The sequence below is a fragment of the Erythranthe guttata genome, chromosome 13 (assembly GCF_056151865.1).
Source record: "Erythranthe guttata isolate IM_541 chromosome 13, IM_541, whole genome shotgun sequence".
In the NCBI taxonomy this organism is placed as follows: Eukaryota; Viridiplantae; Streptophyta; class Magnoliopsida; order Lamiales; family Phrymaceae; genus Erythranthe; species Erythranthe guttata.
The window spans coordinates 17164037-17191300 of record NC_142545.1 but is presented as its reverse complement, the minus strand read 5'-3'; the positions used below and the strand labels follow the sequence as shown (position 1 = coordinate 17191300).

Sequence of the window (27264 nt, the reverse complement as noted above, 5' to 3'; positions counted from 1 at the left end):
CAACCGCTCTCTATCAACTTACAAAAAGCAACGACAGTTGCAACTTACCACTTATATCATTCAAAATTAAATTAAATCATAAACCATCCATAATATTTTATTTCAATCGTATCAAAAAAAAATTTAAATTAGTATGAAAACATTCAATAATTGTATGTAAAGCAATTTTACATCATTACATGTTGTGTGGAAAAGGGGGGTCAAGTTCTTCAGCGCTAAACGGTTTCACACGAGCTCACGTTAGCACGCAGCGTTGGTTAGCAGTGCACGATAGTCACGGTCCATTGGGCCGAGTTTTATTTTGTGATTTTCTGCAACGAATTTTATTGGGCTGGATTTTCTCGGTAAGCCCAAAATCAAACAGTCTAAACTTCCGATTTGATATTTGCTAGTCCGTCGCTAAATTCAGCAGAAGTAGCAGTAGCAGATCAACGCCGGTAACTCCGTTCTTTTTACGATCGGAGGAGAGAGGATATTAATTTGGAGAATGTCGTTGCTGTGGGAGAAGAGCCAGACGTGGAGGTGGCTGGTGACCAAGACGAGGGATTCGAAGCCCTTCTTCTTCGCCTTCGCCACCGTCTGCGGCGTCGTTCCGGGGATTATCGGCTACTGCGTTATGCAGGTTACCAATTCCAGCAACCCTGAACTCGAAGCCAAGCTCCGGCAGTCCGCCCGACCCGATTCACTGGTAAACCCTACCTGCTTCTTTCCGATTCCATTTTCAATTTCTATTTGTGCCGGTGACATTTTTTGTTGTTCTTCTGTTCGCCGAATTTGGGGAAATATTTACTGCTTCTGTGATTTAAATTAGGCGATAATCAAAATTGATGCTTTCAGTATGTGTTCTTCTGCTCTGAGGTCAAACTCGATTAGCTTGCTTGATGAGATGGTTATTGCATTTTTCTAGCTGTGGCAATTAGGTCATATGATTAGAAGTAGATACTGCAGCATCAAGATTATCTCTAGCATTTTGTTGCTGATGTTTACTTCCGAAATTGGTTGGGCGATTAAGGAAACGAACATTCGACAAACAAAAATAATTTAATCTATGTTTTCATTCGATGAGAGGTGATGCTTGATTTCGATTATGTGTTTTGAACTTTGTTTTAGGATATAGTTTACCAAGGAAATAGTTGATAACCCAAATTGCCGTCATATGCAACTTCTCGGCATCCAATAGTAGTTAAGTGCTATGTATCGTAATTGATGAACTGATCACGCATCAAGATTTTCTTGATGCAGGGTAATGTGTTGCATTAACTCTACAGTATATGAATTGTACAGTTTGAAACGAAGCGTACATATCAATCTAGAACAAAAGAAGAACACAATCAGGGTGGAGCAACTAGGTTTGAACTTTGAATGTATTGTTGTAATTCCTCGAGCATGTTGCTTTAAATATTTGAGTGAAATTTGCCTTTAAGAGGAGATACGATCTCCTAGTTGATTTTCTTTCTTCAGCATCTTATAATTACTGGTAATTATTATTTCATTACATTTAATGGCAATGCCAAAATTGACGAGATTGTGATGATCAGAAAATGGGCAAAGTTAATCAAGAGCGGCTGGCAGAGTACCTCGGAGAACTGAAGAGGAAAGAGAATACGAATGACAGATACGTCGCTGCTTTAAGGGGAGAGACACTGACTAGAAACCCATATGTGAGAATTCAACCAGTCCCAAAGACAATTGAAACTGAAGCTAAAAAGGAAGACAAGTAGACTCTAAAGCAATAATATCGTGGTTATCCTTGCATGGTATACAGGGGAATGAGTCATTTATAGGCATTTTAGACTTGATTGTATTTACTGTGGGGATTTTTATTCGTGCTCGTGTGCTGACGTTAATCGAGAAATGGCCGATGATTTTTTTTTGAAATCAAAGTGTTTTGGTTTAATCATCTTTCTGAAGATTGCCTTGAATAAAGATTAAGATTTGGTGGTTTGCTCTGGTCTTTACAATATGTAATCTCAAACAAAAGAAAGCATGCCATATATACAGATAGAAGTAGGATAACTACACATGTACATTGTACAATTGTATACAAATACATGGTAAAATAGATAACCACTCAATTAAGAAAAGATATGAACAAGAAGAATAAAACACTATACATATGCTTCTGTAAGAATCAGCAGCCTAAAAGGATATACATTGACAGTAGGACTAAAGCAAAAGCTAGGAGCATAAGCATATTATGTTTTCATGCTGGATCGGTTGGGGGCTATATGGAATTACATCCACTTCCTTAAACTTGTATCGTCAAACCTCATGCTGACGTGGCGGTCGTCAAGTATATAGCCTGAGCCGACTTGTGATACGTTGCCGACATATAGGACATTCTGACAATCTTGGGCTGCAGTCTCGACAAGTCTGGAATCAAGAGTCATGGCTTTTAAAGTTATTACATATGTATTGATTTGGCTAAAGGAAAAGTAAAACATTGTAAAGGCAAATCTCACCATGTGTCCGCAACCGAAGGCTAAGTCTTTCCCATTGGTTAAGCAAACTGGACAGACCTTCAATCAGATTAACGAATAGGCTTTATTCATTTAGATTCTTATTAGAGAACTACTCAAAATTTTCAGACTTCTGAATTAGGAAGTTTGAGATTCTAATCTTTCAAAGATCAGATTTCAGTTTAGTACTTAAAAACAAAAGAATACCTGATTCTGGTCGGCTTGCACAGCAGCTGAAACAGTGACGGGCTCTCGTGATGGAAATCCAGCTTGGCGAGTGTACGGTACTGGTGGAGGCCTAGGAACTATCTTCTTCGCTTTACCAGTCACTCGTCTTTGGTCCAATATGAAAATGGGGAAGAGAGAGATTTATAAACGTAGAAGTTAATAACTTTAGATGTGGTTCTGCTTAGCAATATGACAGTTCTTAATTATCTTTGAATCTTATAGTGGTCAAGCTGGTTCATCAATTCTTTTTGAAAATGTCACGAATTATTTGTATTAAAAAATAGTATAACAAGTATGATGAACTCAGTACTGTCAATAAAATGAATAAAGCTAATTTAGGTAATGAAAGGGGGATATTTTTTGTATTTTCATGAAAACCATCTAGTTCTATGGAAGGGTCGTCGAAAATTTCATCATAGAAAGAGCACATACCCTAATAAACCAAATTCTCTTGCTGCTTTATATTGGTCAGGAATCTCCATGAGTGCTGCAAGAGCGAAGGCAGTCTCTTTTGCAGAGGACAACGTGTTCTTGGACATGATTGCCGTGAAATTAACAAACTGCAAGTACAGAAGAAATAAAGAAATAGACAAGTGAACCATCAACATTAGAGTTCTTCGTTATTCTACGTTTAACTGATAGCTAGAGGAATTACCTGGAAATTGTCAAATTCACGAGCAGGGATTTTGTCATCGAATTTTTGCATATCTTCCCAGGGTCCATCGCCAACACCAACCAAAACAATTGAGAGAGGATGCAGACTATAATAACAGAAAAAATAACACTTTAAAGTTTTCACTTATTCCTCGAGATCAGAAATTAGATGTTGAATAGAGTTTAGGAGAAAAGTATAGAATAATGATAATCTATTAAAGATCTCATGTAGGTTTATAATCGTTCAAAAAGTTCATTTATGATAAAATTCAGAACTGCGCAAGAAAAAATAGCCCACGTAGAGAGACCACGTTGAACTTTAGTTTTGCAATACTTTTCCTCAGAGAGCTGTATATAATCAATAAAAATAGAGAAATGCTAAAAGTGCAAAATAACTACAGAAGAACTATTTGATAAAATTTCAATTACACTGCGCATCCACCCTAAAAGACTGAGACCGTTGGATTCCTAAACAATCTGTAGCCCTGAATCCTGAAGCTGAAAGTCCCTTTTGAATTACTAAGACTCTCTGATAAATCAGTTTTTTAACTTGGAAAAAGTTTGAATATTCAAGGAACAATTCTATGCTAAACATTGAAATATCTGGATTCACAGATCACAAAAAAAGTAGCTAGCGAAAAATCTGGATAATATAATTTCGCAGATGCCATTTATGAGTTAGGCACAGAAAAAACAGAATACTCTGTTAATCTCTTAAAAGCGAGGAAGGAATGGTCTGTATTTACTCTTTTAAGGTTTTTTTCAGTCTGAATTTACATGCACAAGATATCCCATAAATCCCATGTACTGATCGTGTATTTTGGAGATAGCTGATGGACTAAAGCATCTAAAAGCTACATGGATATGGTTTTATCAAATCGATTTGAAGCACAATCAACGACATGTTGTGTGTGATTCTTTTGTACCTCGCATTGACTATAGAGTTTATTGTTTTCTCTTCTTGGGGGCTGAATTCTGCATCCTTCGTATTCACACTTCTTGTTACCTTCAAGAGATAAGGTAATTCACAGATAAAGTGAGTGAGAGCATACAGGCATATAACTATCTCAACATATTTGCCTGAATGAGGAAGCAGGACACACACACACACACAGGTGTCACCTGGCCATCAGCTATGATTACCAATACATGGTATTGTCCACCACTTTTCTCCACTATATCTACTGCAGCATCCACTACTGGTCCATAAGATGTTGGTCCTAAGACACGAAAAAAGAGAGATGTAGAGAATTTTCAAATTTGACATGAATATGTTGTTAATGGTTCCTTAAGAATAAAAACTTCAAGTAATATGTACTAAGAAATAAGCTATGGCCCACAGAAAACATAATCTTACCAGATAATCGTAAATTTGGAGCTATTCTTTTGTAGCAAGCCAAAACTTCTTCAAAGCCATGGCAAGGAGAGTGATCATTGTGAAAACTGAAAACTTCATTATCATGTGTAGTTGCTACAAAAGAAAAAAAATGTCAACTTCTTGATTCATGAAGGATTAAAATGGAAACAAAACGATCAAAAACTTGAGTTGTCAGTTTATGTACTAACCACCCTATAAGAAATCAACAGTAGTAATAACAACAATAACAAACAAGATGGAAAACATAGAAAAACTAACCATCGCCAAACCCAAAACAAGGAATCAGATTGTCTTCATCGAATGGGGACAAAGTCTTCCCAATAATGGATATAGCTTTCTCGTATGGGTTAGATGTATCGCCAACAGCGTGCAGGCTACGGTTATTGAATGAAACTTTGCCTTTAAATAGGAAATCAACGGATTAGCTACCAGCATATAAAAATCAAAGTTGATCATCTAATAGGAAGACAAATTGCAAGTATGTATACCAGCATATAAAAATCAAAGTTGATCATCTAATAGGAAGACAAATTGCAAGTATGTATGTGCATATAATACGCACATACATATAGTTGTAAAAAAGATGATTTTGTTTTGCATGGCATAGGAATATCTATTTTCTCCTTCCTATCAAATGTGACTACAAGTCGAATTCGGAAGACTGATTTGTCAACCATGAAGTACAGCAGAAGATGATAGCCTTGGACAGTTGGACATCCATGACGAAAAATGCATTAAAAAATGGCAAATAAGCAATGGATGGAAAGTTAGTATTAGATATTAAATTACTAAGTAGAAAAGGTTAAATTATTTTTCTAACTCTCCGGTTTAGTGTAGTTATCGAGAAAGAATAGAAGTAAATCAATCTACTTAACAATGTTATAAATATATATTTCACAGTCCATTTTCCAAAAAAGAAAACTTGCAGCTCTTAGAAACAACGCTTGCTACTAACCTGTCCATTCATTACTTTTTGTAAAATCAATTCCTACAATTAGATTTGACGACTCGAGACCAGATTCTCTCAAGGCCATTGTGACCTGCAAACACCAACCGATTATTAGTAAACTAAGATTTTGCTGGCAACACATGTGAAAGGCAACATGACGTTATCAAACATTCTAGAATTGTTTTTCAAGGTAAACAAAAAATAAGAAAATAAAAAAAAGTACCACAGTGCCAATCTAAAAGCATGGCACCCGTCCTCCATCATTTTTTAATATTGAAGCCAATGGTGTCAAGCAAGGGTGTTTTTTCGACTTAATTACTGTTCCTATTATTTTGCTAGGTAGAAAAAAAAGGACAACAAACAATTGATTGTCGAGAATGTATGATATTGATGACTTTACTAAACACTGAAAAGGACAATTATTGTCCTTTGGCTTTACAAGTTGAACATGTAATGGTGCTCGATGTGATCAATATCACTTTATTGGACCATTCAAGCATCTGTGAGACCAAAAGAATGGTGGAGCCAAAAGTCAACTATGATTGAGCCATATAGTGGATGACCTTGACTTGGAGCTCTAATACGCCAATACGAGCTCAATTGTTTTTTATATCTTGGGATAAAAATACATCAAATGAGTCCCTGGTATGACAAAATAGAAGGTTTTATTGGCCAAACAATTAATATTTCTTTATTTTATCCATCCCTTTGCATTGGAATAATATAATGGAAATTTGATGTGATTCAACCTCGGACCCAATTACTAAATGCAGCAGGTGGTGGTGGGGTCGTCTTGTGATCCTGAGTGTAGGATTGACTCCCACTCTTTCTTTCTTATCCAGTCTTTTGTCGTGAAAAAACATGATAGAGGCGCCGAGCAATCAGAAAGGCTGATCATACTCTAATTAATGACTTCAACCATAGGTTCCGTTCATAACTATGCTACTCTAACTAAAGAAGTATGGATACAAGATGACAACACTAAAACAAAAACAAGAAGCGCTCGTGAAAAAAATGAAATCGATAACTAACATGAGAGAGAGAGAGAGAGAGAACCTGGTCGATGGAGGTGAAATTATCGGGGATGTAACCGTACTTCTTCTTCTTGTCAGCCCGGCTGCTGCTGGTAGCCATGCCACCTGCACTCCCTGCACTATACTTGGCTTCACTATTACTAGCAGCAGTAGAAGCAGATGACTGATGATTCTGGTTTCTCAGCGGCAATCCGTCGAACAGGTGGTGGGTAATTGAAGATGACACTGGTCTTGGCGGCGGACCACCAGCCGTTGCAACATGCGAGCCACTACTTACAACTGCGCTGGAATCACGACCCCTACGCTTACGAGACCGAAACAACATATTCCCCATCTCATCTTCTTCACTCCCTAGTCCCTCCCCTCCAAAAATTACACCTTTATTTACACACACACAACAAACAAACAAACAAACCAACCAAAAAATACATATATATATATATATTAATTACAGACTTACAGTAAAGTCTCGCTCTAAAAGAAACTGCAATAACAAGGAAATTACCTGAGATTCTCGGCTGGTTTCAGAGTGTGTGATCATGCAGAATCGGGTAAACGTGAAATACACGATTCGGAGGTACGGGGTTCTTGCCTTGTGAGTATCATCTGAAGAATCATTTCCATAAACAGGCCGAGACTTTTTAAACACTCATCGATGCTTTCGGGAAGTCCTCTTCACCGTTCTGTAATCTGTACAATCTGTTTTATGAAAGTACTCCGAATCTTCTCAAATTTCATTTACGTCCCCGACATTTCCTTATATTACACTTTTGACACCCGATATGTGTGGGCTTTGTTTTATTTTACTGGGCCATGCTTGTTTTATTCTGGTGGGCCCAATTAGTTTGGGCTTCTCTTTCTTGGACCATCCTTATTAATTATTGTGACCGGATCATCAATATGTAAATATACATATCGAAAGTTCTATTTTTTTTTTGCAAAAAATTGAATTAAAATTTTAATAACATAATAAACATGTAATAATTAGTTTAATTCCAAAAAAAAAAAACATATATCCAAAGAAAATTTTGATTATACGTAACTTCCCCAATGTTATGGATTCTACATTGATATTTTAAGTGTATCTTTTATTCGTTGATGTGAAGTTAAACTTAAAAAAAAATATGAAATAATTTATAAAGTATTTCAATATCGTTCATTGGATACGTAATGTAGATAGATATACACGAGTAATTAATATACACGAGTAATTAATATCTGCACCAACGCTCGAGTCAAACAGGATGACAATATATGGTGATATAGGATCACTGACGGTAGATTAATAGTTAAGTTAGAAAGTTGATCGAGAATGCAATAAATTGCTACACACGAGCTTAATATTAACCAACCAAAAAAAGTTAACTAGCCTCCCTTGCAAATCACGTTTAATTATATAAATGTTCATTAGAATCATTTAAAGAACTAATATAATTGGATGTCTTTGCTTTTGAGAATAAATATAAATAAATAAATATATAAATGTTCAAAAGAATCATTTAAAGAAGAAAAATAAATGAAATGGAGAAAAAGAAAGTGAAGAAATAGTTTCCCTCACGTGCGGAGCAGGTGCGGTTGCGACAGAGGCTGTAAGGTGGCTCCGCTCGTATGCACACATAACCAAGCAGCCTGTACGCGCCCAATTCGGAACGTGAAAACCCACGCACTCCCCAATACACCACCACTGCCTCAGCGCCAAACCCAATTCTCAGTTATTCCTTTTGCCGCTCTCTCTCTCTCTCCCACAGAAATTAACCACACCACACCAAACCCTTTTCTCCTCCCCTTTTCCCCTAATTTTTCAAAATCAAAATCAAAATCAATTTTTTTTTTCCCTTTTCATCCCGAAATTTTCACACTCCTCACTCAATCTCGTAAAATTGTTACCGAATCGAGGATTTCGTCTCGAAATGGGGCAGCCTTCGTTGCCGCCTCCACCGATTGCCCCTCTTCCACCTCCGCCGCTTCCGCCACCTGCTCAAGTTGGAGCCGTCGCCGGCGGCGGATGCCAGGTGCGTTGTGCCGGTTGCAAGATGGTGCTGACGGTGATGCCTGGGTTGACCGAGTTCGTGTGCCCGACGTGCCAGCTGCCCCAGATGCTACCGCCCGAACTCATGCCGTCTACGCAGGCCCAGGCCCACGCCCAGGCCCAACAACAGAGGAATGCCCCGGCCCATGGCATTGACCCGACTAAGATCCAGCTGCCATGCGCCAACTGCAAAGCCATACTCAACGTCCCCCATGGATTATCGCGCTTCAATTGCCCACAGTGCCACATTAATCTAGCCGTTGATCTCTCCAAGATTGCGCAAGTTTTGCCACCAATCCGCCCTCCCCCGCCCCCTGAAGATGTCAATGAGGTTTTTCTTCTGTTAAATTTATTTCTCATTTTGCTTTTTTTATTGACTCTAGTTGGATTTGTTGGTAGTCACAGAACATATAGATTAATACTGTAATGTTAACTTTGCTGAATTTGCAAGGGTTTTATTTTATTTTAATTTCTTAGGAGTACAATTTGAGTACTGGAGCTAGGAAATACAAGATCAATTATGGGGTTTAGTTTTGTCCCTTCAAAATGATGTTTGAACTTTTGAATGCTTAGCATGCATGAATGCCTGGGATACTTTTGGTCTTATTGCATGTGATTTTGGTGGATAAGTTATTTTATTTTTGGACGAAGAGCTTCAGTATAATTACTACAACCACAGACCGCACTATCGATCATCTGTAAGTTGTCTAACCTGCATATTCTCATGGAAGAATGGGAATGCAGTTGAATGGAATTATTCATGTTCGTAAATAGTATATTATTTCAGTGACGTAATTATAGGGTGTATGTATTATGATGATTCAGATAGATTTCCTTACCTTAATACACGTGTTTTATTCACGAGGAATATTAGTTTTACTTTTGATTTATTTATTTTCCTTCTTTTTTCTATATTTGAAATTGCTAGACTGTTTTATGCTTTTTAGTTGTATGGTATTTAATGACAAAACTTAAGAATGTGATAGTGGCAATGGAATTAATTAGAGTGGCAGTATGCTAACTCTTTTGGTTAACTCCGATATTAATCATTTACTTTTCAATAAAAACTCAAGTTTGCTCCTTTGATATTCAAGTAAGAGGTTTGGATAATCATCTGGAAAATTGAGATGGTTTATCGGTTTTAGAAGAAACCTCCTAAAGTAACCAATACTACTGAATTGGAGTGTTAATTGTCTTTCCTAGTTGTCTAACACTTAATTCACAATTATGAAGATCTTTTAGATAGTAGCATCTGAAAGACTAGCCAATTAAGGGAATCAGAATTACGACAATCTCTTTAATGAATACTCCACCATTCCATTCCTACCATTTTGTTTTATCATTTTGACTATTTATCTAGTAGATAGAATCATAGAAATATAGACATTTTCTTTTGGTCCAAAATACTGATTTGCAGGCAGTCACTCTTCTGATATCATTTTTATTAGAAAATGGGGAATGTTTAGATCACAAGCAGATAGAAAGCAGTTAGATGATTTTTTGAGAAGCCAAATTTGGAATTATTACTTGATGATCTCTCTTAAGATAATCAAATAAACAGTTGGTAGTTTCTTTTTGTTTAAGGAGTCAAGGACATGCATAAATATATATCTAATTGGTTGAAGGATACCTAGGAGCCAAAAATTCGTTCAAAATCTTGTTCGTGAAAAAAAAAAGAACTAAAAGATTTGAGGGTGGAAATTATTGGTTTTATCGAGTTTTGTATGGGTACCTATTAATTATCATATTACCTCTGATGAGTTCTGAATGAAATGCTAATATCTAAATTATTTTATTTAATGTTCACCATCAAGTTTCTCAAAATAGAATTTTCTCTTTTTTCAGTATCGTTTCACATGCATAACCTTCATTTTTGTGGGTGGGCATCGGGCCAGGTACCAAAAATTTAGGATAGCACAGTACACTACCTGACCCCTACCCGAAATTGTCGATTTGCCCAAAAATTCCGGTACAAAAACGGTCTGGTTGAGGCTCCCTATGTATTTACACTTTTTATAAACCAGCGTGTTTTAAATAAAACCAGTCCTAATCCTGTCAAGGTACATGTCTTGATTTTAATGAACCAATCTAGTGGGTTTTAAGCGGGTTAAGAATGTGCAGGTTCATTGTAGGATCTACCGTTAAAAAATTAAAAACTATTCTTTTCCTAATTTATACACCATCGAATCTAGAGCAACATAAAACAAGTCATACTAATTAATTTCCTTATCCATTTAGGATACCCGATTCCGCATTCATGTTTAGGCTTCTTGTATTTGGTACGCAAATTATAATTCGTATGTATCATATATTATTAACTTCAAATGTTACTTTGAGTTTGTATTGTACATTATAAAATTTATTAAACTATATACTGCAAGTAAAAAATATGTCTTTTTATGTAGTCGAGGCGAGACAAGTTTTATGGGTTCTAGGGTTCATAAACCTTTGAATCTTCCTCATACCTAGATATGTTGCTATCGACAAATCTGTTTGTCCGGTACCGAACTGGGTTTGACGGGTTCAGGGTCCAAACTGCTCACCCCTACCATATTTACATTGATTCTCGTATGGGTTAAAAATCAGGAGGATGAAGCCAGAACATTTTTCTCTTTCCTCTTTTGTCATTTTCCTTCTTTCCTCTGTTGATCCTCTTCATCTCTTTCTCTCCTACAACTCTTCTTTCGGATCCTCCTTTTTTTTTTTTTCTTTTTTTTTTTTTTTTTTTTTTTCCTTCTTCGTTCCTCTTTCACCTTCTTTGTTCTTTTGTCTGCAGCATATTTCTCATTTTCATTATTTAATTTTGCCTTATTTATTTCTTTATCTTTTCCTTTCATTCTCTCTTACCATTCTGTCCTTTACTTCTCCTTCTGTTCTTAATTCTCCTTCTTCAGGACTAGTAGCTATGATTTTTCTTCTTCTTTCTTCCTTTTCCTCTACTTCCCCCACCCTTTCTTCCTTCAGTCTCTTCCAATATGTTTCTTCCTTTGTCTGACTTCTCCGACAGATATGAACCATCTGAATTTGGTACTGGCTTCAGTAATTTTGGAATTTGGCGACTGACTTCAAAATTGAAAAGTTTGTATCGCACTGCTGCTGGCTTCATGTATTTCAGGCTGATGTTTAATTTTAGATTTTTGATACCTGATCGGATTGGGTTGGAAAATTTATTCAATCTAAAATTATAAACCTGGATATAGGATTATCCCAAACACGGTGTATTTTAAATAAATAACGGACTTAATTGGGCTTTTCTCGATCACACCAGATTGAGTTCTGATACCCAAACACGTCCAAATATATCTGCCTACCATTTTCTCACTCTTAAACATGGAATCTTGTCAGGAAATGTGAAGAATTTATTAATCTGTAGATGTCTACAACCTAACTCCCTCCCCCCCTCCCAAACCTCCCTGTCTACTCCATTATTGATGTTTTCCTTTCTCATATCAGGCGGCAATTGAAGTCGAGCGGGAAGAAGATGAAGGTGGCTTGGCTGGGGAAACATTTATGGATTATGTATTACTCCTCGTGTCATTCTCTTGAACTTATGGACCTCACAAATATCTGGACTAATTTTTCTCATCGAAGTTTTACTTTGTTTTGTGCAGCGACCTCCTAAACTCTCCATTGGTCCCCCCCATCCAGATCCCATTGTGGAGACATCATCCTTATCTGCTGTACAGCCTCCTGAACCTACTTATAATCTCGTGATTAAGGATGACTTAGAAAGTTCGAAGGCGTTGTCATGCTTGCAGATTGAAACGCTGGTCTATGCTTGTCAGGTTGCTTTAAAAGTTTGACATGTAATATTTTTCAGCGGTTTTCCAACATCATCAATTGCAAAATTTTTTTTGCATGACAGAGGCATCTTCAGCACCTTCCTAGTGGTGCCAGAGCTGGATTTTTTCTTGGAGATGGTGCTGGTGTGGGTAAAGGAAGGACAATTGCGGGGTTAATATGGGAGAATTGGCACAATGGGAGAAGGAAAGCCGTGTAAGTATTGACTGTTAAGTGATATGCGCTCCTTGTGCATTTTACATTGGCCAAAGATATATCCAATTAATTAACCTTGGTGATTGTATTAGTTCTGAGTCATTGATGGACTGAGTATTATCTATATTTCTGTAATGGTCTTATGCAGGTGGATTTCTGTTGGTTCAGACTTGAAATTTGATGCTAGAAGAGACTTAGATGATGTTGGTGCTTCATGTATAGAAGGTAGGTTCAACTATTAATAATGAGTTTATCCATATTGTGTTGGATTTGAGGTATTTACTCTACTTGGTCTTGGGATACATGATAGAGATAACCTTAAGGGTTGATCTTTTTACAAAAATTATCAGTTAAATTTGGTCAAGGGTCTTTAGGGAATTAGTTGTTTTGGACTATTTTTTTTGGTCAATTAACTGCCTATTCCATTTACAGGTCGAATATATATTTGGTCAAATTGTAACTAAGATATAGAACTTTGAACTGACCATTTGATAGAATTTAGAAATAGCATAAATGTAGGAATACAGAATTATAGAACAAGGTGAATAACTATTGATTGAATAATAGAAAGGAGAAAATATTAATTGAAAAAACGACTGTAACTACGACTAATAGTTTTATTGTGAGACAATTGATATTATGATGACAAATTTGAAGTAAAGGATATTTACAGATCTTGAAAATGGATTAAAAATAAAAATCAAAAAAATATTTATTGGAGTAGAATTGTGCAACAATGGTCGGTGGTCGTTTATTTTTTTCCGTTGATCTGTAACGTTCACAGATTTGAATTGTCGACTTTCCAAAGTAGCTATTGTCGGGTAATCTCAGAGTCGACTGGCGGTTCATGTGTATTAGTTTTTATGACCATGAAGCGGTTCTTTACTCACGATCCGACTATGGTTTTGGGTCAAATATATCTTTGACCCGATTAACCAGACCAGTCATCATGGACTGGTTAACGGCTCTGTGTTTACAAAACCTACTGTCATCTGTTTATATTTTTTCAATTGCACCCTGAGTGAGTTGTTGTGTGGGGTAGGGACTGTGGAGGATGTGAATTGTAAAATATAGACAAAAACTAAATGAGGTACTTTTGAAACCTGGAGGAGTTTATACTTCCAAAAGTTAAGTTTTTAAGGGTATGCTTTTAATTTACCCTTTATCTTACTTTTATTCTTTGTAGTTGTATTTGGTGGAGAGAAAAGGCATTATTAAGATGCTGGATTGCACATTGATTTTGAATTTCAGATATGTTATTAAAACCAAATCTGGTTCTTTTGTAGATATCAATCTCTATACATTTTGGTGGGAGATTAGTCCTTTTAATGCCTTTTCTTATGTTGTTAGCAAGTCTGCTTATCACGTGCTAACAGCTGGCAAGGGATTTTTGAGCTTAGTTGGCTTGTTGAGTTGATGAATTGTTTCACAGTTGAGCTTGACACATATAATAGAACAAGTTAGCTTTTTAAATGATAGGTAATGGGCTCTAGTATATGGATGCACTGTACACATACTAACTGTGAGTGCATCGAGGGTGCATTTGGATGGAGGGATTTGGGGGAGGGATTTCAAATCCATAATAACAAATCCCTTGGACTTGTTTGGATTGATGGATTTGGAGATGGATTTCAAATCCACACCCCACCTTTTTAGTTGATTTTGGAGTAATAGTGGTGGATTTCAAATGACTCCAAATTGGAGTCATTTCAAATCCCTTCCCCAAATCAAATCCCCCCTCCAAATCCCTCCATCCAAATGGACCCCAAAGGAATTTATATACTACTACCTTTTAGCGACATTCTTATTTTGGATGACCAAGTAAGTGCTTCAATGTAGTGCAGTTAGCCAGACTCTATCAACGTATTATATTTGATGGTTGTTTTATGCTAATGGTGCTTTATACTCTAATCGGACCGTTTAGTTAGATGCTCTCATAATTTCCCTTTGCAGTGCACGCCTTGAACAAACTTCCTTACTCCAAGCTTGATTCAAAATCTGTTGGCATCAAGGAGGGAGTTGTGTTCTTGACTTATAGTAGTCTCATTGCATCTTCTGAGAGAGGCCGCTCCCGTTTGCAGCAGCTTGTGCAATGGTGTGGACAGTCTGATAGCCTAATTGTATTTGATGAGGTAGTTATTTTGCAGAATAGAAATTTCTTTTACTTTGATTAGCTGGACTAAATATGATTCAGATGATTGGCACACTGTTCATACAAGGAATAATTACTATAGCTTATTTAATTTATAACTGTTAGTGCCACAAAGCAAAAAATCTGGTTCCTGAGGCAGGAGGTCAGCCAACAAAGACAGGCGAAGCTGTTCTGGATATTCAGGTCACACTTCTGTACTTCTTTAGCTATATAATTCTTAGGTGCACATGTGCTTTATGTGATATTTTAGTTTCTTGTCTTATGAAGAATATCGCAACTACACCTGGATCCTCTCTCCCTCTTTTTTGCCTTCTCCTAAAACATCCATCTTTTTTTGTATCCCTGCTATTTCACTATGTATAGCCTCAACAGTGTGACAGTGTGGCCTTTGGGAATCTCGATACTGGCAATAATGATCGGTATATCTGCCCCTTTTTGCTTCATTTTGCTTCTATCGACTACTAGACTTGTAATGTATGTCATTGGAATTTATCTAGGAGAATGAATGAATAGATGAATTAAGTCGGTGAAAATATGCTTTTAGCATTTAGAACAATATTTTTTATTAACCGTTTCTGCTAATAGTCTCAATGAGAGTGCAAAGCAACCATATACTATATATATACCATAACCTATAGTTGCCAAATGAAGCTTGCCCAGGAGTTGTAAGGTCAAGTCCGAAGGATCACATGTGATCGATCATTGTACTGAGTCTAGATGATCCTGATTTCTACAGGAAGATCTTAAAAGTTCTAGCAAGTCACATGATGCTTGCTCAACGCCGGTGGTTACTGCCATAGCCTATATGTACCTATTGACTTTGATATACTCTCATGACAAACTTTTATCCTCACCATTTATAGTTGCTATAGTTTGTTCGCTGTACTTGTACATCCTATGATATTATATCTATAATACATGTACATCATGTAGTATTGTAGGCGTACTTGTATAACATATTTTGCTTACAACATGACTTAAAAAGGGATATTTTCCATGCTTCTGAATTTCTCTAATGCAGGCCAGGCTTCCTGAAGCTCGCATCATTTACTGCTCAGCAACTGGTGCTTCTGAACCACGCAATCTGGGTTACATGGTTCGCCTTGGTCTTTGGGGAGCCGGAACATCTTTTTCTAGCTTCCGTGAATTTTTAGGTGCAATTTTCATTTGATTTTGCGCCTTATTTGCTTGATGCCTTCTGATGTTTTTGTTCTGGTGGAACCGTGGAATTTAATATGTACTCTTTCATCATTATCATGCGGTTTTCCATGGAACACATGAAGATTCACTTGCTTGAAAATATAATCTAGCTGCTCCGTAGAATCTTTGTTGTTAATTCGTCCCCCAATACCGTTGTCCGAATGTTTTATTCAAATTCAAAAGTCCCACTCTCTTCCTATACTCTGTCAGTGCACATCCAATCCAATATTGCGAGCAAAGAAACGTAGCTATTTTAATACGTGGAAGAATATTATACTATATTGAGATAGATCTTTAATGATGGATATAATTAATTCCAAAAGGAACACGATATTTGGGTGATCGCCCAACGACAATCTATAACACGTTTGGTTTCTTAAATTAACATGGACATGAAGTACTTCATGTGCGCTTCTTATTTATGGTAACCTCGTCATTTTCCAACTTAGGATAATGGTATAAATAAGTAACCAACAATCTTGTGTTGGTCTTTGCAGTTGCGCTGGAGAAAGGGGGTGTTGGGGCTCTGGAACTTGTTGCAATGGATATGAAAGCCAGGTTATGACTTAGATGATTTCTGGGAAATAGAATTGTGAATTATCACAATATAAATTGAAATGACACTCTTGACTTTTAGGGGGATGTATGTCTGTCGCACTCTTAGCTACAAAGGTGCAGAGTTTGAAGTTGTTGAAGTTCCTCTGGAAGCCAAAATGACGGTATGGTGCGTTTTCTGTTTCTTTTTGATTTTTCTGCTTGGAAAATGAATATTTCATAAATCCCTTGTTTTCTTTCACAAGATATACAGTGTCTCTTTATCATTGCTGCTACATTGATATCAGTATCAAATCATTGAACACTGGGAGTGTTGACACGAAGTTCATATTACATGATCTTTAATATCTATTATATCTTCTAATCAGTTTTTATTTATAGCCTGGTAGTTCTATTCTCATCTATTGAGGTTCTTATTTTGGTATCTCTTTTTTAAAGTACTTCTGTTTTTCTCAGGATATGTATGCGAAAGCAGCGGAATTTTGGGCTGAGTTAAGAGTGGAATTAATATCAGCTAGTACATTTCTAGCCGATGAGAAGCCTACTTCAAGTCAAGTGTGGAGACTGTACTGGGCAAGCCATCAGGTTTAGTAGTTAAAAGTTGTATCATGGAACCTTTTAACATTTTCTCCGCTTTCTGACATTTTACTGTGTTTGATCCTTTCATGTGTTATTTAGCGATTCTTTAGACACATCTGCATGTCTGCTAAAGTTCCTGCAGTGGTTAGACTTTCTAAACAAGCATTGGGGGATAACAAGTGTGTGGTCGTAGGCCTACAGAGTACTGGAGAGGCACGAACTGAGGAAGCTGTGACAAAATATGTAAGTCTGTTTTTCCATTTTTTTTTCCTTCAAGTGTTTATGTACATTAAATTCCTTCCACTCTTTCTTGTTGCATCATTTGGTGTAAAGATCGTAGAAGTTTCATTTCATCATGTATACTATACCATATTGCTTCTAGAATTTTTCTTCATACATATTGCTGATGATTTTTCTTGAGATGGTATTCTTTGAATCACATTTTGAACTTCATTTTGTTGATTTTATTGAGATAGGGTGTGGAGCTTGATGATTTTATCTCTGGGCCGCGTGAGTTATTGCTGAAATTTGTTGAGGAAAATTATCCCCTCCCAGATAAGCCTGAACCACTCCCTGGTATTTAATCATTTATATGGTGTAATTGTTTATACGTTCTTTTTGTGTACCTGATGTATTAATATTGACTTTTTGTGCTTAGAGGAGAGTGTAAAAGAGCTTCAGAGAAAGAGGCACTCAGCTACACCTGACGTTTCATTTGCGGGGAGAGTAAGGAAAGTTGCTAAGCGAGGTGCTGAAAGCGAAGAAGAAAGCGAAGAAGAAACCGAATGGCAATCTGAAAGTAATTTAAGGAATTTCTTGCAATAAGTCTTTTGGATAAATATCACCTAGCATTAAAGTTGCTTTGTTTCCTTTTTACACAATTTTGACAAATAGCAAGTCGAATTAATGCAATCTCGCGTCCATATGCTTAAAATACCTCTTTTGCGCTAATGATTCATTTTTTACTTATAATTTACACAGATTTGTTTTAAGGTCGAGTTACCAAAACTACCCTTGTGGTTTGCTCTGCTTACTAAAGAAACTCAGCTATGTCTGTAATTCCCTCTCGACTTTTGTTTCTATACAAATTGCACCTGCTGATGGGTTTGTTGTAAAACAAATACAAACCTCAAGGGGGTGTTTTTGTTTCGAGAGACAGCTAGATGTTTACTTGTAATCAGGCCAAACCTTAAGGTAGTTTTTGTAGTTCACCCTTATTATATGTGTAACCTGCCGAAGCTTATTGAGACAATAAGTCCATGTACATTATATTCAACAAATTCATGATTCATGGCTTACTAAGGAATACTTATTAAGCAACATTATCCCTGTAAATTTGAAAAGTCTCATTTGAATGTCATTTTTGTTTATTGTTATTATCATTTGGTATCACTTGGTTGCTTTTCATGCTCAAGTCTTTCTGTAAATGCAGCTGATACCGAACCTGAAACTGAATCTGATGATGAGTTTCAGATCTGCAACACTTGCAATTTAGAAGCGGTATTTTCCCATCCATTTATTTTTTCTTTGATATGACAGGTTTACATGGTTCTTTAATCGTTTTTGTGTTTCTTCCTTGAAAGGTGTTTTAGTTTTACGACATGTCTGTGAATGTAGGAAAGAAAGAAGTTACTTCAGTGTTCCTGCTGCAGCCAGCTTGTTCATCCCGCATGTGTGGTCCCACCAGTTGTAGAAGTAATAATTGGGGATTGGTCTTGTCACTCGTGCAACGAAAAGACAGAGGAATATCTCCGGGCTAGAAAAACCTATTATGAGGAATTGCTGAAGAGGTAAAATTTGTTCAAAGAAATTATTTACGCTGGCGTCTGTAATATATTTAATTTGACTATTTTTTTCTTATCTTGTGTGCTTTCTGATGGTATTCCTATTTAGCTAATTAGTTGACTTTGAAACCTAATTAGATACGAAAGTGCCTTGGAACGTAAGTTGAAAATTCTGGAAATAATACGTGCATTGGATCTTCCAAACAATCCATTGGATGATATTATTGATCAGGTAATATCACAATTAATATTCCCAAGCCACAATTTTTGTAATTATATTGCAGGACCTTCATCTATTGACTTTATGATGTTGGCGCAGCTTGGTGGTCCTGATAATGTAGCAGAAATAACAGGGAGGAAAGGCATGCTTGTCCGGGCTCCTGGAGGAAAAGGTGTTACTTATCAGGCACGGAACACGTGAGTTTGTTCTTTAATCTAGGATCCTTATTATTAATTGTCTTTGTGGTTGCTAATGCATGTCACTTCAGGAAGGAGGTGACCATGGAAATGGTAAATATGCACGAAAAACAGCTTTTCATGGATGGTAAAAAGCTAGTAGCTATCATTTCTGAGGCTGGGTCCGCTGGTGTTTCTCTGCAAGCAGATAGAAGAGCAGTCAATCAGGTGGATCATAATTGTATTTTAATTTATTTTCTCAAGGTGATCCTGTATCATGTTTGCATTTAATATGGTCTTTGTTTATTTCTCAACAGAAAAGAAGAGTTCATTTAACTCTAGAACTACCTTGGAGCGCAGACAGAGCAATTCAACAGTTTGGAAGAACTCACCGTTCAAATCAAGCTTCAGCACCAGAGTACAGGTGATTATGAGTTACTGCAATGTCAATTGCTACAAGCAACCTGTTAACATACTTACAAATGCGTCACTTTCTATATTAAATATTTATTTTGTACATAAAGCTAGTTTGGTTTGGCTAGGTAATCTTTGAAATTTGGGAATATAGTACAAGAATTTAAAAGTATGCACTATAAGATTTTATACTAAAGTTTGGGTGAAAACTATCATTAAATTTCATCATGACTAAGAAGTAAAAGTTTTGTAATGAATGTTGCTTTTCTAGAATAGACAAGTTCAAAGCTCTAGAAACAAAAGTTTATATTACTCTGTTTCTCAAATGGGTTTGGAGGTGAGAAGCGACATATCAAATTATTTGGCATGCAGCAGGCCATATTGTTAACTATATTACAGCCCACAATTAGTGATGTGAACTTGATCATATTCTGATAATGTGGTAAGTTGTTTCAATATATCTCGCAGGTTGCTTTTCACAAATCTTGGTGGTGAACGCCGGTTTGCATCTATTGTTGCCAAGAGACTTGAATCTCTTGGAGCATTAACACAAGGAGACCGAAGGTAATTTTCAATCTTGTAAGAGCGTTATATATAAATTCTTTCTGAGCAGTTTCGTCATCTTATTCAACTATCTTAGGCTCAGATCATTGTGTATTGCAGGGCTGGGCCATCTCTTAGTGCTTATAATTATGATAGTGCATATGGGAAGAAGGCCTTGATGATGTTGTATAGGGGAATCATGGAACAGGTGCTTTTGTATTAGATGTCTCATTGTATAATGAAGCTTCAAATTCATATACTTCTGGAAATACTTACTTTGATCATGTTTTGAATTATTAGGAACCTTTGCCCATTGTTCCACCAGGATGTTCACCGGAAAAACCGGAAACAGTACAAGAATTCATTCTGAAGGGAAAAGCTGCGCTTGTGTCTGTAGGGATAATTAGAGATTCGGTTTACGGTAATACCATAAGTACTTGTCTCATATACTAATGAACCCTTTTTTCTTATGGGTTTGCTTTTTATCCTTGTAGACATGCACTGGTTATAAGGTAGTTGCATAGAATGTATAGCTTTCATCTATAAGTTGTCATCATTATTGAATGATGTTGATTGCCAAAGTTAAAGCTCTCTTTGCGTTTAAATGGAGTGCTCTGTATGTACTGTGACCTTAAAAGTTTTGAGTTAGCTTTAATGATATATCATGTGTTTACTCTTTAAAGGTAACGGGAAAGAATCCGGAAAGATTTCTGGGCGTATAGTTGATTCAGACATGCATGACGTTGGGCGTTTCCTCAACCGACTTTTAGGGCTCCCTCCTGATATTCAAAATAGGTGTGTGAGAATTGGAGAAGTGTTGATTCTTTTTATCGTTTGTTATTCATCAATAACAGTAGATGCTGATGGTGTTGCAGGCTGTTTGAGTTATTTACTGGTATCCTTGATCTTATTCTCCAAAATGCGCGCGTTGAAGGGCATTTAGATTCTGGTATTGTTGACATAAAAGCTAACACCATTGAGCTGCAAGGGTCACCAAAGGTTACAATACTCTCTAGCGCTTTTGCTGGTTTAACATAATAGAATCATAGTAATTAACATCTACGTTTGGCAGACTGTTCATGTTGACAGTATGTCTGGAGCATCTACTGTGTTGTTTACTTTCACGTTGGATCGAGGAATGAAATGGGAGGTATCTTTTAATACTGACATCAGTCTATTGATATTCCTTTGATTATAGTGACTAATATAATACATTTCATTTTTTGTAGTCTGCTTCTACATTGCTTGAGGAGAAGCAAAAGGACGAGTCTGGGTCAAACAATGGTTTCTATGAATCAAGGAGAGAATGGATGGGAAAGCGACACTTTATATTAGCATTTGAGAGGTATGGATATTACTTAACATAACATGTTTAACCATTATTATGACTGCAAAACATGTTGCAAGTATTTGCTGTTGTTTTGTTGCGAGTGATTATTCTTAGTTTCAAGTACGCGACATTCACCATAAAGCAAATATTTGGGTCCTCTCATTTATCTTGGTCCTCTCATTTTGCCTTTCTTGATGCATCTTATTGGTTCTGGCAGTTTAGTAATTGACAGTATTTATACATTTAATTAGTAAATTTGCTAGTCATACTACACTTGCATATGGATGATGCTTATTACGCCAGCAGTAGCTTTAAGTGTTTTATACTTAAGTAAATTAGTTTCAGGCTTTCAGCTGACTAGATCATATGTTCTGTTTCTTCTTTTCTTTTCTTTTTTATTATTATTATTTTTATTTTTTGAAGTTTAAGTTTTCATACTATGGGACTGAAAAAAATGGAATGAGATTTAAGATTTAACAAAAAAAAAAAAAGAACATACGATCTAGAGTTAGCTGAAACTACTTTTTTATATAATTACAATTTAGTTTTTATTTTTTATTTTTTTAAATAATTTTTAATAATAAAATAATAATTAAAAAAATATTTAAAAAAAAAAAAAAAGACAATGGGCTCGAGCTCGAGCTCGAGCTCGAGCTCGACACAACTGACACGAGCTCGAGCTCGAGCCAAAAAAAGAGGAGCTCGCGAGCTCGAGCTCGACAAAATATACTCGAGCTCGAGCTCGAGCCAGCCAAAAGAGGCGAGCTCGGCTCGAGCTCGGCTCGTTTACACCCCTAGACTGGCTTGTGTGTGTGTGTGTGTGTGTGTGTGTGTGTGTGTGTGTGTGCGCGCAAATAGACATAAGTGCGGATGTATCTTACATTTGATAATGCTTATCTATTTATGACTTTTCTGATTTCAGTACTGTTTCTGGAATGTACAAAATATACCGTCCGACCTTAGGGGAGTCTATCAGGTGCCTAAAAATTACTGTCAAGATTTCATATCATTGCTCTTTATAAGTTTCTATGCTAGGATTTTTGATGTGAGTTCCATTGTTACCCAGGGAGATGACTCTAGCAGAATTAAAAGACAAATACAGAAAACTTTCATCGATGGAGAGGGCTCGTGATGGCTGGGAAGATGAATATGATGTTTCGTCCAAGCAGGTAAACATGTGCATTTATTGAATAAGTTATTAGTCTAAGTATGCATGTTTCTTTCATTTGTCTAAATTATGTCACAAGCCCGTATGATCTCTATGCAAAATGTCCATTAATTGACTGAAGAATAATCGGTGGAAATTTTGAGTATAAAGTATGTTTGCTTGCCTATAGAAGGCATATGGTTCTTTTTTCCGGTTAACGAGTGTTTAATTACAATAATAGATATTAAAACTTGAGTTTCCAATGCTAGTTTTAATGCGTGCACAAATGTTAAGTGGCACAAATTTTAACGCGTCCTACTTCTATATTACGCGGACAATGTCATTGTATTGCTTATTTGAGCTTTCACATGCAGTGCATGCATGGTCCGAAGTGTAAACTGGGAAACTTCTGCACTACCGGGAGAAGGCTACAGGAAGTGAATGTATTGGGTGGTCTCATTCTTCCTGTCTGGGGAACTATTGAAAAAGCACTTTCCAAGCAGGTATGTCAAGTATTTTTGCTTTATTTGGTTGTTGATTCTCATTATATATTCATAGCTGAATTTTGAGTAGCAGCAATTGGTGAAATAATTGAAATAATTGAGGATCAGCCACAAGTTGAGTATGCACAGAAATCAAGTGTAATCAAATGCATATATTATGCTGTCACTTTGTGTTGGATCTCTTGTAAGTAAACCCACCAATCCTTGTGATAATTCTTGTATGCCCCGACGCTCTCGAGTAATTAAAGGTCAAAGATGCCAGCTAAACCTAGTTTATTCTTGAAACTGGATAGACGTAGTAATTGTCTTACGGATCGAAACCTTGAGGGATTCCCATATTACCAGCATTGTAATTGCAGATTTCAGTTTATTTTTTGTTTTCATGTGGACCTTTTAGCAACTTTTCCTTGATTGGTGTCTTTTGCAGGTACGCCAGAGCCATAAAAGGACTCGGGTTGTGCGTATAGAAACAACCTCAGACAGTCAACGAATTGTTGGTTTACTCATCCCAAATGCAGCAGTGGAATCTGTGCTTCAAGGTTTGTTACTTTACTAATCTTACTCGATTATCTACTTCCGATTAATCATAGGACTATTTGCCTTTTGGACGTTTTTCAAAAGTTTGCATAACATGGCCTTTTCTTTTTCATTATTTTTTTGCTGGGGTTCGTGAGGGTTGTTGCGGGGTGGGATGGACATGTGTTTTATCCTCACATTCCTTCTAAGTTTAGTGTCTGCTGTAATACGAGATCCAAGACATTTCTATATCTAATTCAGAGCTGCTAAAAACTAATAATGCTCGTTAAATTTAAAACTATTGAATTGTTTATGCTATATAAATAGGTTTTGGTAATGTTAGCAACGGCAATATGTCGACACAGGATTACAATTACTATTTTTCCTGGCCGCTATATCATTTACTCGTAGTATTTTCATTATCATGAAATGGCTGAAAGCATGGCGCTCTAAAGCTCTCCAGCAAGTTTTAAAACCAGACAACGTATTCATATATTTTTACCTCGCTTACTATCGCATTTCATGACGAAGATCTGCATGTAATGTTGTGGAGGCTTTATATCTATCTGATTTCCTTCTATCATATTGTTCAATTTTATGCATTAAATATAAAATTACTATAAGAATGGTGTTTTTTTTTTTTTTTGCAGATCTGGCCTGGGTTCAGGATATTGAAGACGAGTGATAGAAAAAACAAAAAACTGAAGGTTTTTTTGCTATTTATATTAGTATTGGTCTCCAGCAGCTTTTTCATTTATGCCGCCAAGGAATTTCTGACTTGCATCGGCGGCAGCAGCGAAGTGATTGCTTGCAGTGAAAGATATACATAATAGGGTCATTTTTTGAGATTTTTATGATCCAACTGTTTCAACAAGATAGCAGCAGCTATGTTTATATTATTATATTTATTATTTTTGCCTACCATTCCTAGGCGAATGCAGATTTGTGTTTCTTTTTTTGTATATCATATGCATTATTGTAATAGGTACAAACATATTTGAAAAACGAAACACACATCGGACAACCCTTTTGCCGAATTCCACTCAAAAAAATCGATATGTTAATTAATATTCCAGTTCGGTCCGAAAATATAAATATTTATTGTACACATTCATTCAATAAACTGAATGTAGAAAAAAAAAAAAAAAAGCAAGCAAAAACCACAAAATCACACGAAAACATCAAACACAAACCATATAATCAATCAAATTCATTCATCAGCAGATAAAAGGAGCATCTACGTGATGATCGCTGCAGTAAAGCCCCGGCCTCTGAGTGTAGCCCTGTTTCTTCAACAGCTCCCTCGCCTTAAGCACAAGCTCCTGGTTACTAACCGGCTCGTCCGACGCAGCAATTATAGTCTGGATCGCATTGCTCAAAGCACCATAAGCTTGACTCGCATCACCCGAAGGGCTAGCATCGGCCGAAGTCTGGTCCGTTTGGCATCCACTGATGAGAATCCCGCTATCCGGTAGCGATCTGTTAGCAGAACCAGCATAAGCTTCCTCTTTTTTCTCGACATGTGTTTCGAGTGCAGGCTTTGCGTAGCCTTCATCGTTTTCTTCAAGCTTCTGCTTCAGAAACTGCTGTGCCAAACCACCCACCATTCCTAGAAACCCACCGCTGCCACCATCGCCGCCTTCTTCGTTGTTGCCTTGCAATTTGCTGAAGATAACGTTCATGAATTTCTTTACTTTAGGGCTGGAGTCATCTCCGAATACGTCGAAGAGCGTTGGCCTCAATTTTCCAACGTCGATATCGTCTTTGCCGGTTTTTTGCTTGAGTAGTTCGATTAGGGTTGATAGGGGTAAGGATTTGCTCTTCATGTAGCCTTCACCTTCGTTTGTTTCTTCTTCCTCTTCGTCTTGGTTGTGGCGCCCGCCGAATCCACGAGATTCAATTGCGTCTCCGACGGTTTTGCGGAGGAAGTTTCTGAATCCGAATCGAGATCCGCCTTCTTCTCCTGCTTCCTCTTCTTCCTCGCCCTGTTTGGCGGTGCTTTCTCCGATCTGCTCCTTGGCCTCGTCGATCAGGCCGCCGCTGTGGCATGAATCGGAGACGATGGTGATCTGGCATCCCTCCGGTACTTTATCCACCAATTCTCTGAAATCATCGTCTGATTTAACGCAAAAGGGGAAAATAAAAAGTCAATTCAACAACAAATCAAATGAAAAATCATAAATCCAGAAAATTGGGGGAGGAATCTGACCGGTGATGAGGTTCATGTCGGAGGGGACAATGCACTCATCGTAGCCGGTGTCGTCATCCTCGCCGGTCTCGGCCGGGAGGCGGGTGCCGTGGCCGCTGTAATGCACGAACAGGAAATCGCCGGGCTGGGCGGAGTTGACCAGATCGGCGAGGGCGGCGCGTACGTTCCGGCCGGTAGGCTGGGTGTAGGAATCATCGGTGTCGATGAGGACGGTGATATCATCCTCGGAGAAGCCGTATCGCTCCACCAGACAGGTGTACATCCGCTTGACATCGTTGATGCATCCTTTCAGCTCCGCCTTGGTTCCAGGATAGTTGCAGCCGATCATCACCGCCTTTTTCGCCATAGTTGAAAAATGAAAGAGTATTTGGATACTGATATTTTTGAGCTGTATGTATTGTACAATAAAAAAAAAGTGTTGTGGAGAATTAATAGAGGGGGCGAGGCAAGGTTGTGAAACGCTTATCCGCATTTATTTATTCTGTTTTTTTTTTTTTGTTTAATAAAGATATTAATTAGTATTATATTTATTTTTAATTGCAAGATTAAGAAAAGCGTTTACCAAATTTCTTATCTAAAAGTTTAAAACCAATTTAATGACTGTAAAGAGAAAAGTAGTTGCATATGAATATCATATCATACCACTGTCGGCATACGAGTGGGGTGCGTGTGTGTGTGTGTGTTGTGTGGGTATATTTTCTATTTTTATTATTCATTATTATTATTATTATTATTATTATTATTATTATTATTATTATTATTATTATTATTATTATTATATTTTATTTTCTTGGGTTAGGGATCAATCATGATTGATGATGGCCGATGGGGACGTGATGGAATGAAGATGGGGTTTTTATTATGTCAACGAATTTTTCTTTACTACATTTGGAATTTGAGATATTTGTTTGATTTGATTTTTATTTATTTAAAGTTGAGTTGATTTTAGTAATTAAAATAAATCTAAATACAGTATTTAAAGTTCAATGTTTTTATAAGAGCAACTCCAATGGAGGCATTAAATGAGGTATCAAATTAAAAAAACTACCACTTTGATGCTCTAAAATTAAAAAATCCTCCTCCAATGGAGGCATTAAATGGAGAATTATTTTGATACTCAACCACCCGGAGGTGCAAAAATAATCCCTGGAAAATAAGGTATCAAAAATATAACCACCCAATTAACCTATCACTATTTGACACGTGGCA

At 36.9% G+C, this 27264-nt stretch overlaps 4 protein-coding genes across 6 annotated transcripts; 2 read left to right on the top strand and 2 right to left on the bottom strand.

Moving 5' to 3' along the window:
* Positions 1–328: 328 nt before the first annotated feature.
* LOC105968966 (centrosomal protein) lies at positions 329–1904 on the top strand. Its single transcript, XM_012993681.2, has 2 exons — positions 329–688; positions 1539–1904. Exons 1-2 carry the CDS (start codon positions 488–490, stop codon positions 1719–1721), a joined length of 384 nt encoding a protein of 127 aa, XP_012849135.2. The 5' UTR covers positions 329–487; the 3' UTR covers positions 1722–1904.
* A 71-nt stretch (positions 1905–1975) lies between these two features.
* On the bottom strand, positions 1976–7431 carry RGLG4 (Ca(2)-dependent phospholipid-binding protein (Copine) family). 2 transcript variants are annotated; one of them, XM_012993680.2, is made up of 12 exons: positions 7208–7431; positions 6725–7080; positions 5675–5759; positions 4978–5118; positions 4699–4812; positions 4464–4561; positions 4268–4347; positions 3343–3448; positions 3120–3247; positions 2667–2793; positions 2463–2519; positions 1976–2373 (listed from the first exon to the last, which is right to left on the bottom strand). In XM_012993680.2, the coding sequence occupies exons 2-12, from the start codon at positions 7034–7036 to the stop codon at positions 2290–2292; spliced, it is 1332 nt and encodes a 443-aa protein (XP_012849134.2). In that variant the 5' UTR covers positions 7037–7080; positions 7208–7431; the 3' UTR covers positions 1976–2289. The 2 variants fall into 2 exon arrangements, with proteins under 2 accessions (XP_012849134.2, XP_088668695.1); XM_088812569.1 differs by lacking the exon at positions 7208–7431 and having other exon boundaries at positions 2038–2519; positions 6725–7101.
* A 759-nt stretch (positions 7432–8190) lies between these two features.
* EMB1135 (RING/FYVE/PHD zinc finger superfamily protein) lies at positions 8191–24974 on the top strand. Its single transcript, XM_012993257.2, has 32 exons — positions 8191–9062; positions 12185–12250; positions 12343–12516; positions 12597–12727; positions 12876–12952; positions 14681–14859; positions 14985–15062; positions 15901–16033; positions 16577–16637; positions 16717–16798; positions 17091–17219; positions 17313–17456; positions 17690–17789; positions 17872–18012; positions 18646–18713; positions 18831–19003; positions 19136–19229; positions 19317–19414; positions 19486–19621; positions 19711–19817; positions 20276–20371; positions 20471–20558; positions 20651–20771; positions 21034–21145; positions 21226–21349; positions 21423–21500; positions 21580–21695; positions 22603–22656; positions 22747–22849; positions 23202–23330; positions 23758–23869; positions 24497–24974. Exons 1-32 carry the CDS (start codon positions 8613–8615, stop codon positions 24529–24531), a joined length of 3789 nt encoding a protein of 1262 aa, XP_012848711.2. The 5' UTR covers positions 8191–8612; the 3' UTR covers positions 24532–24974.
* Positions 24884–26497, bottom strand: MC4 (metacaspase 4). Of its 2 annotated transcripts, XM_088812570.1 has the most exons (4): positions 26056–26497; positions 25841–25962; positions 25723–25809; positions 24884–25666 (listed from the first exon to the last, which is right to left on the bottom strand). In XM_088812570.1, the coding sequence occupies exons 1-4, from the start codon at positions 26399–26401 to the stop codon at positions 25064–25066; spliced, it is 1158 nt and encodes a 385-aa protein (XP_088668696.1). In that variant the 5' UTR covers positions 26402–26497; the 3' UTR covers positions 24884–25063. The 2 variants fall into 2 exon arrangements, with proteins under 2 accessions (XP_088668696.1, XP_012848712.1); XM_012993258.2 differs by having other exon boundaries at positions 24884–25962.
* Between the last annotated feature and the right edge of the window lie 767 nt (positions 26498–27264).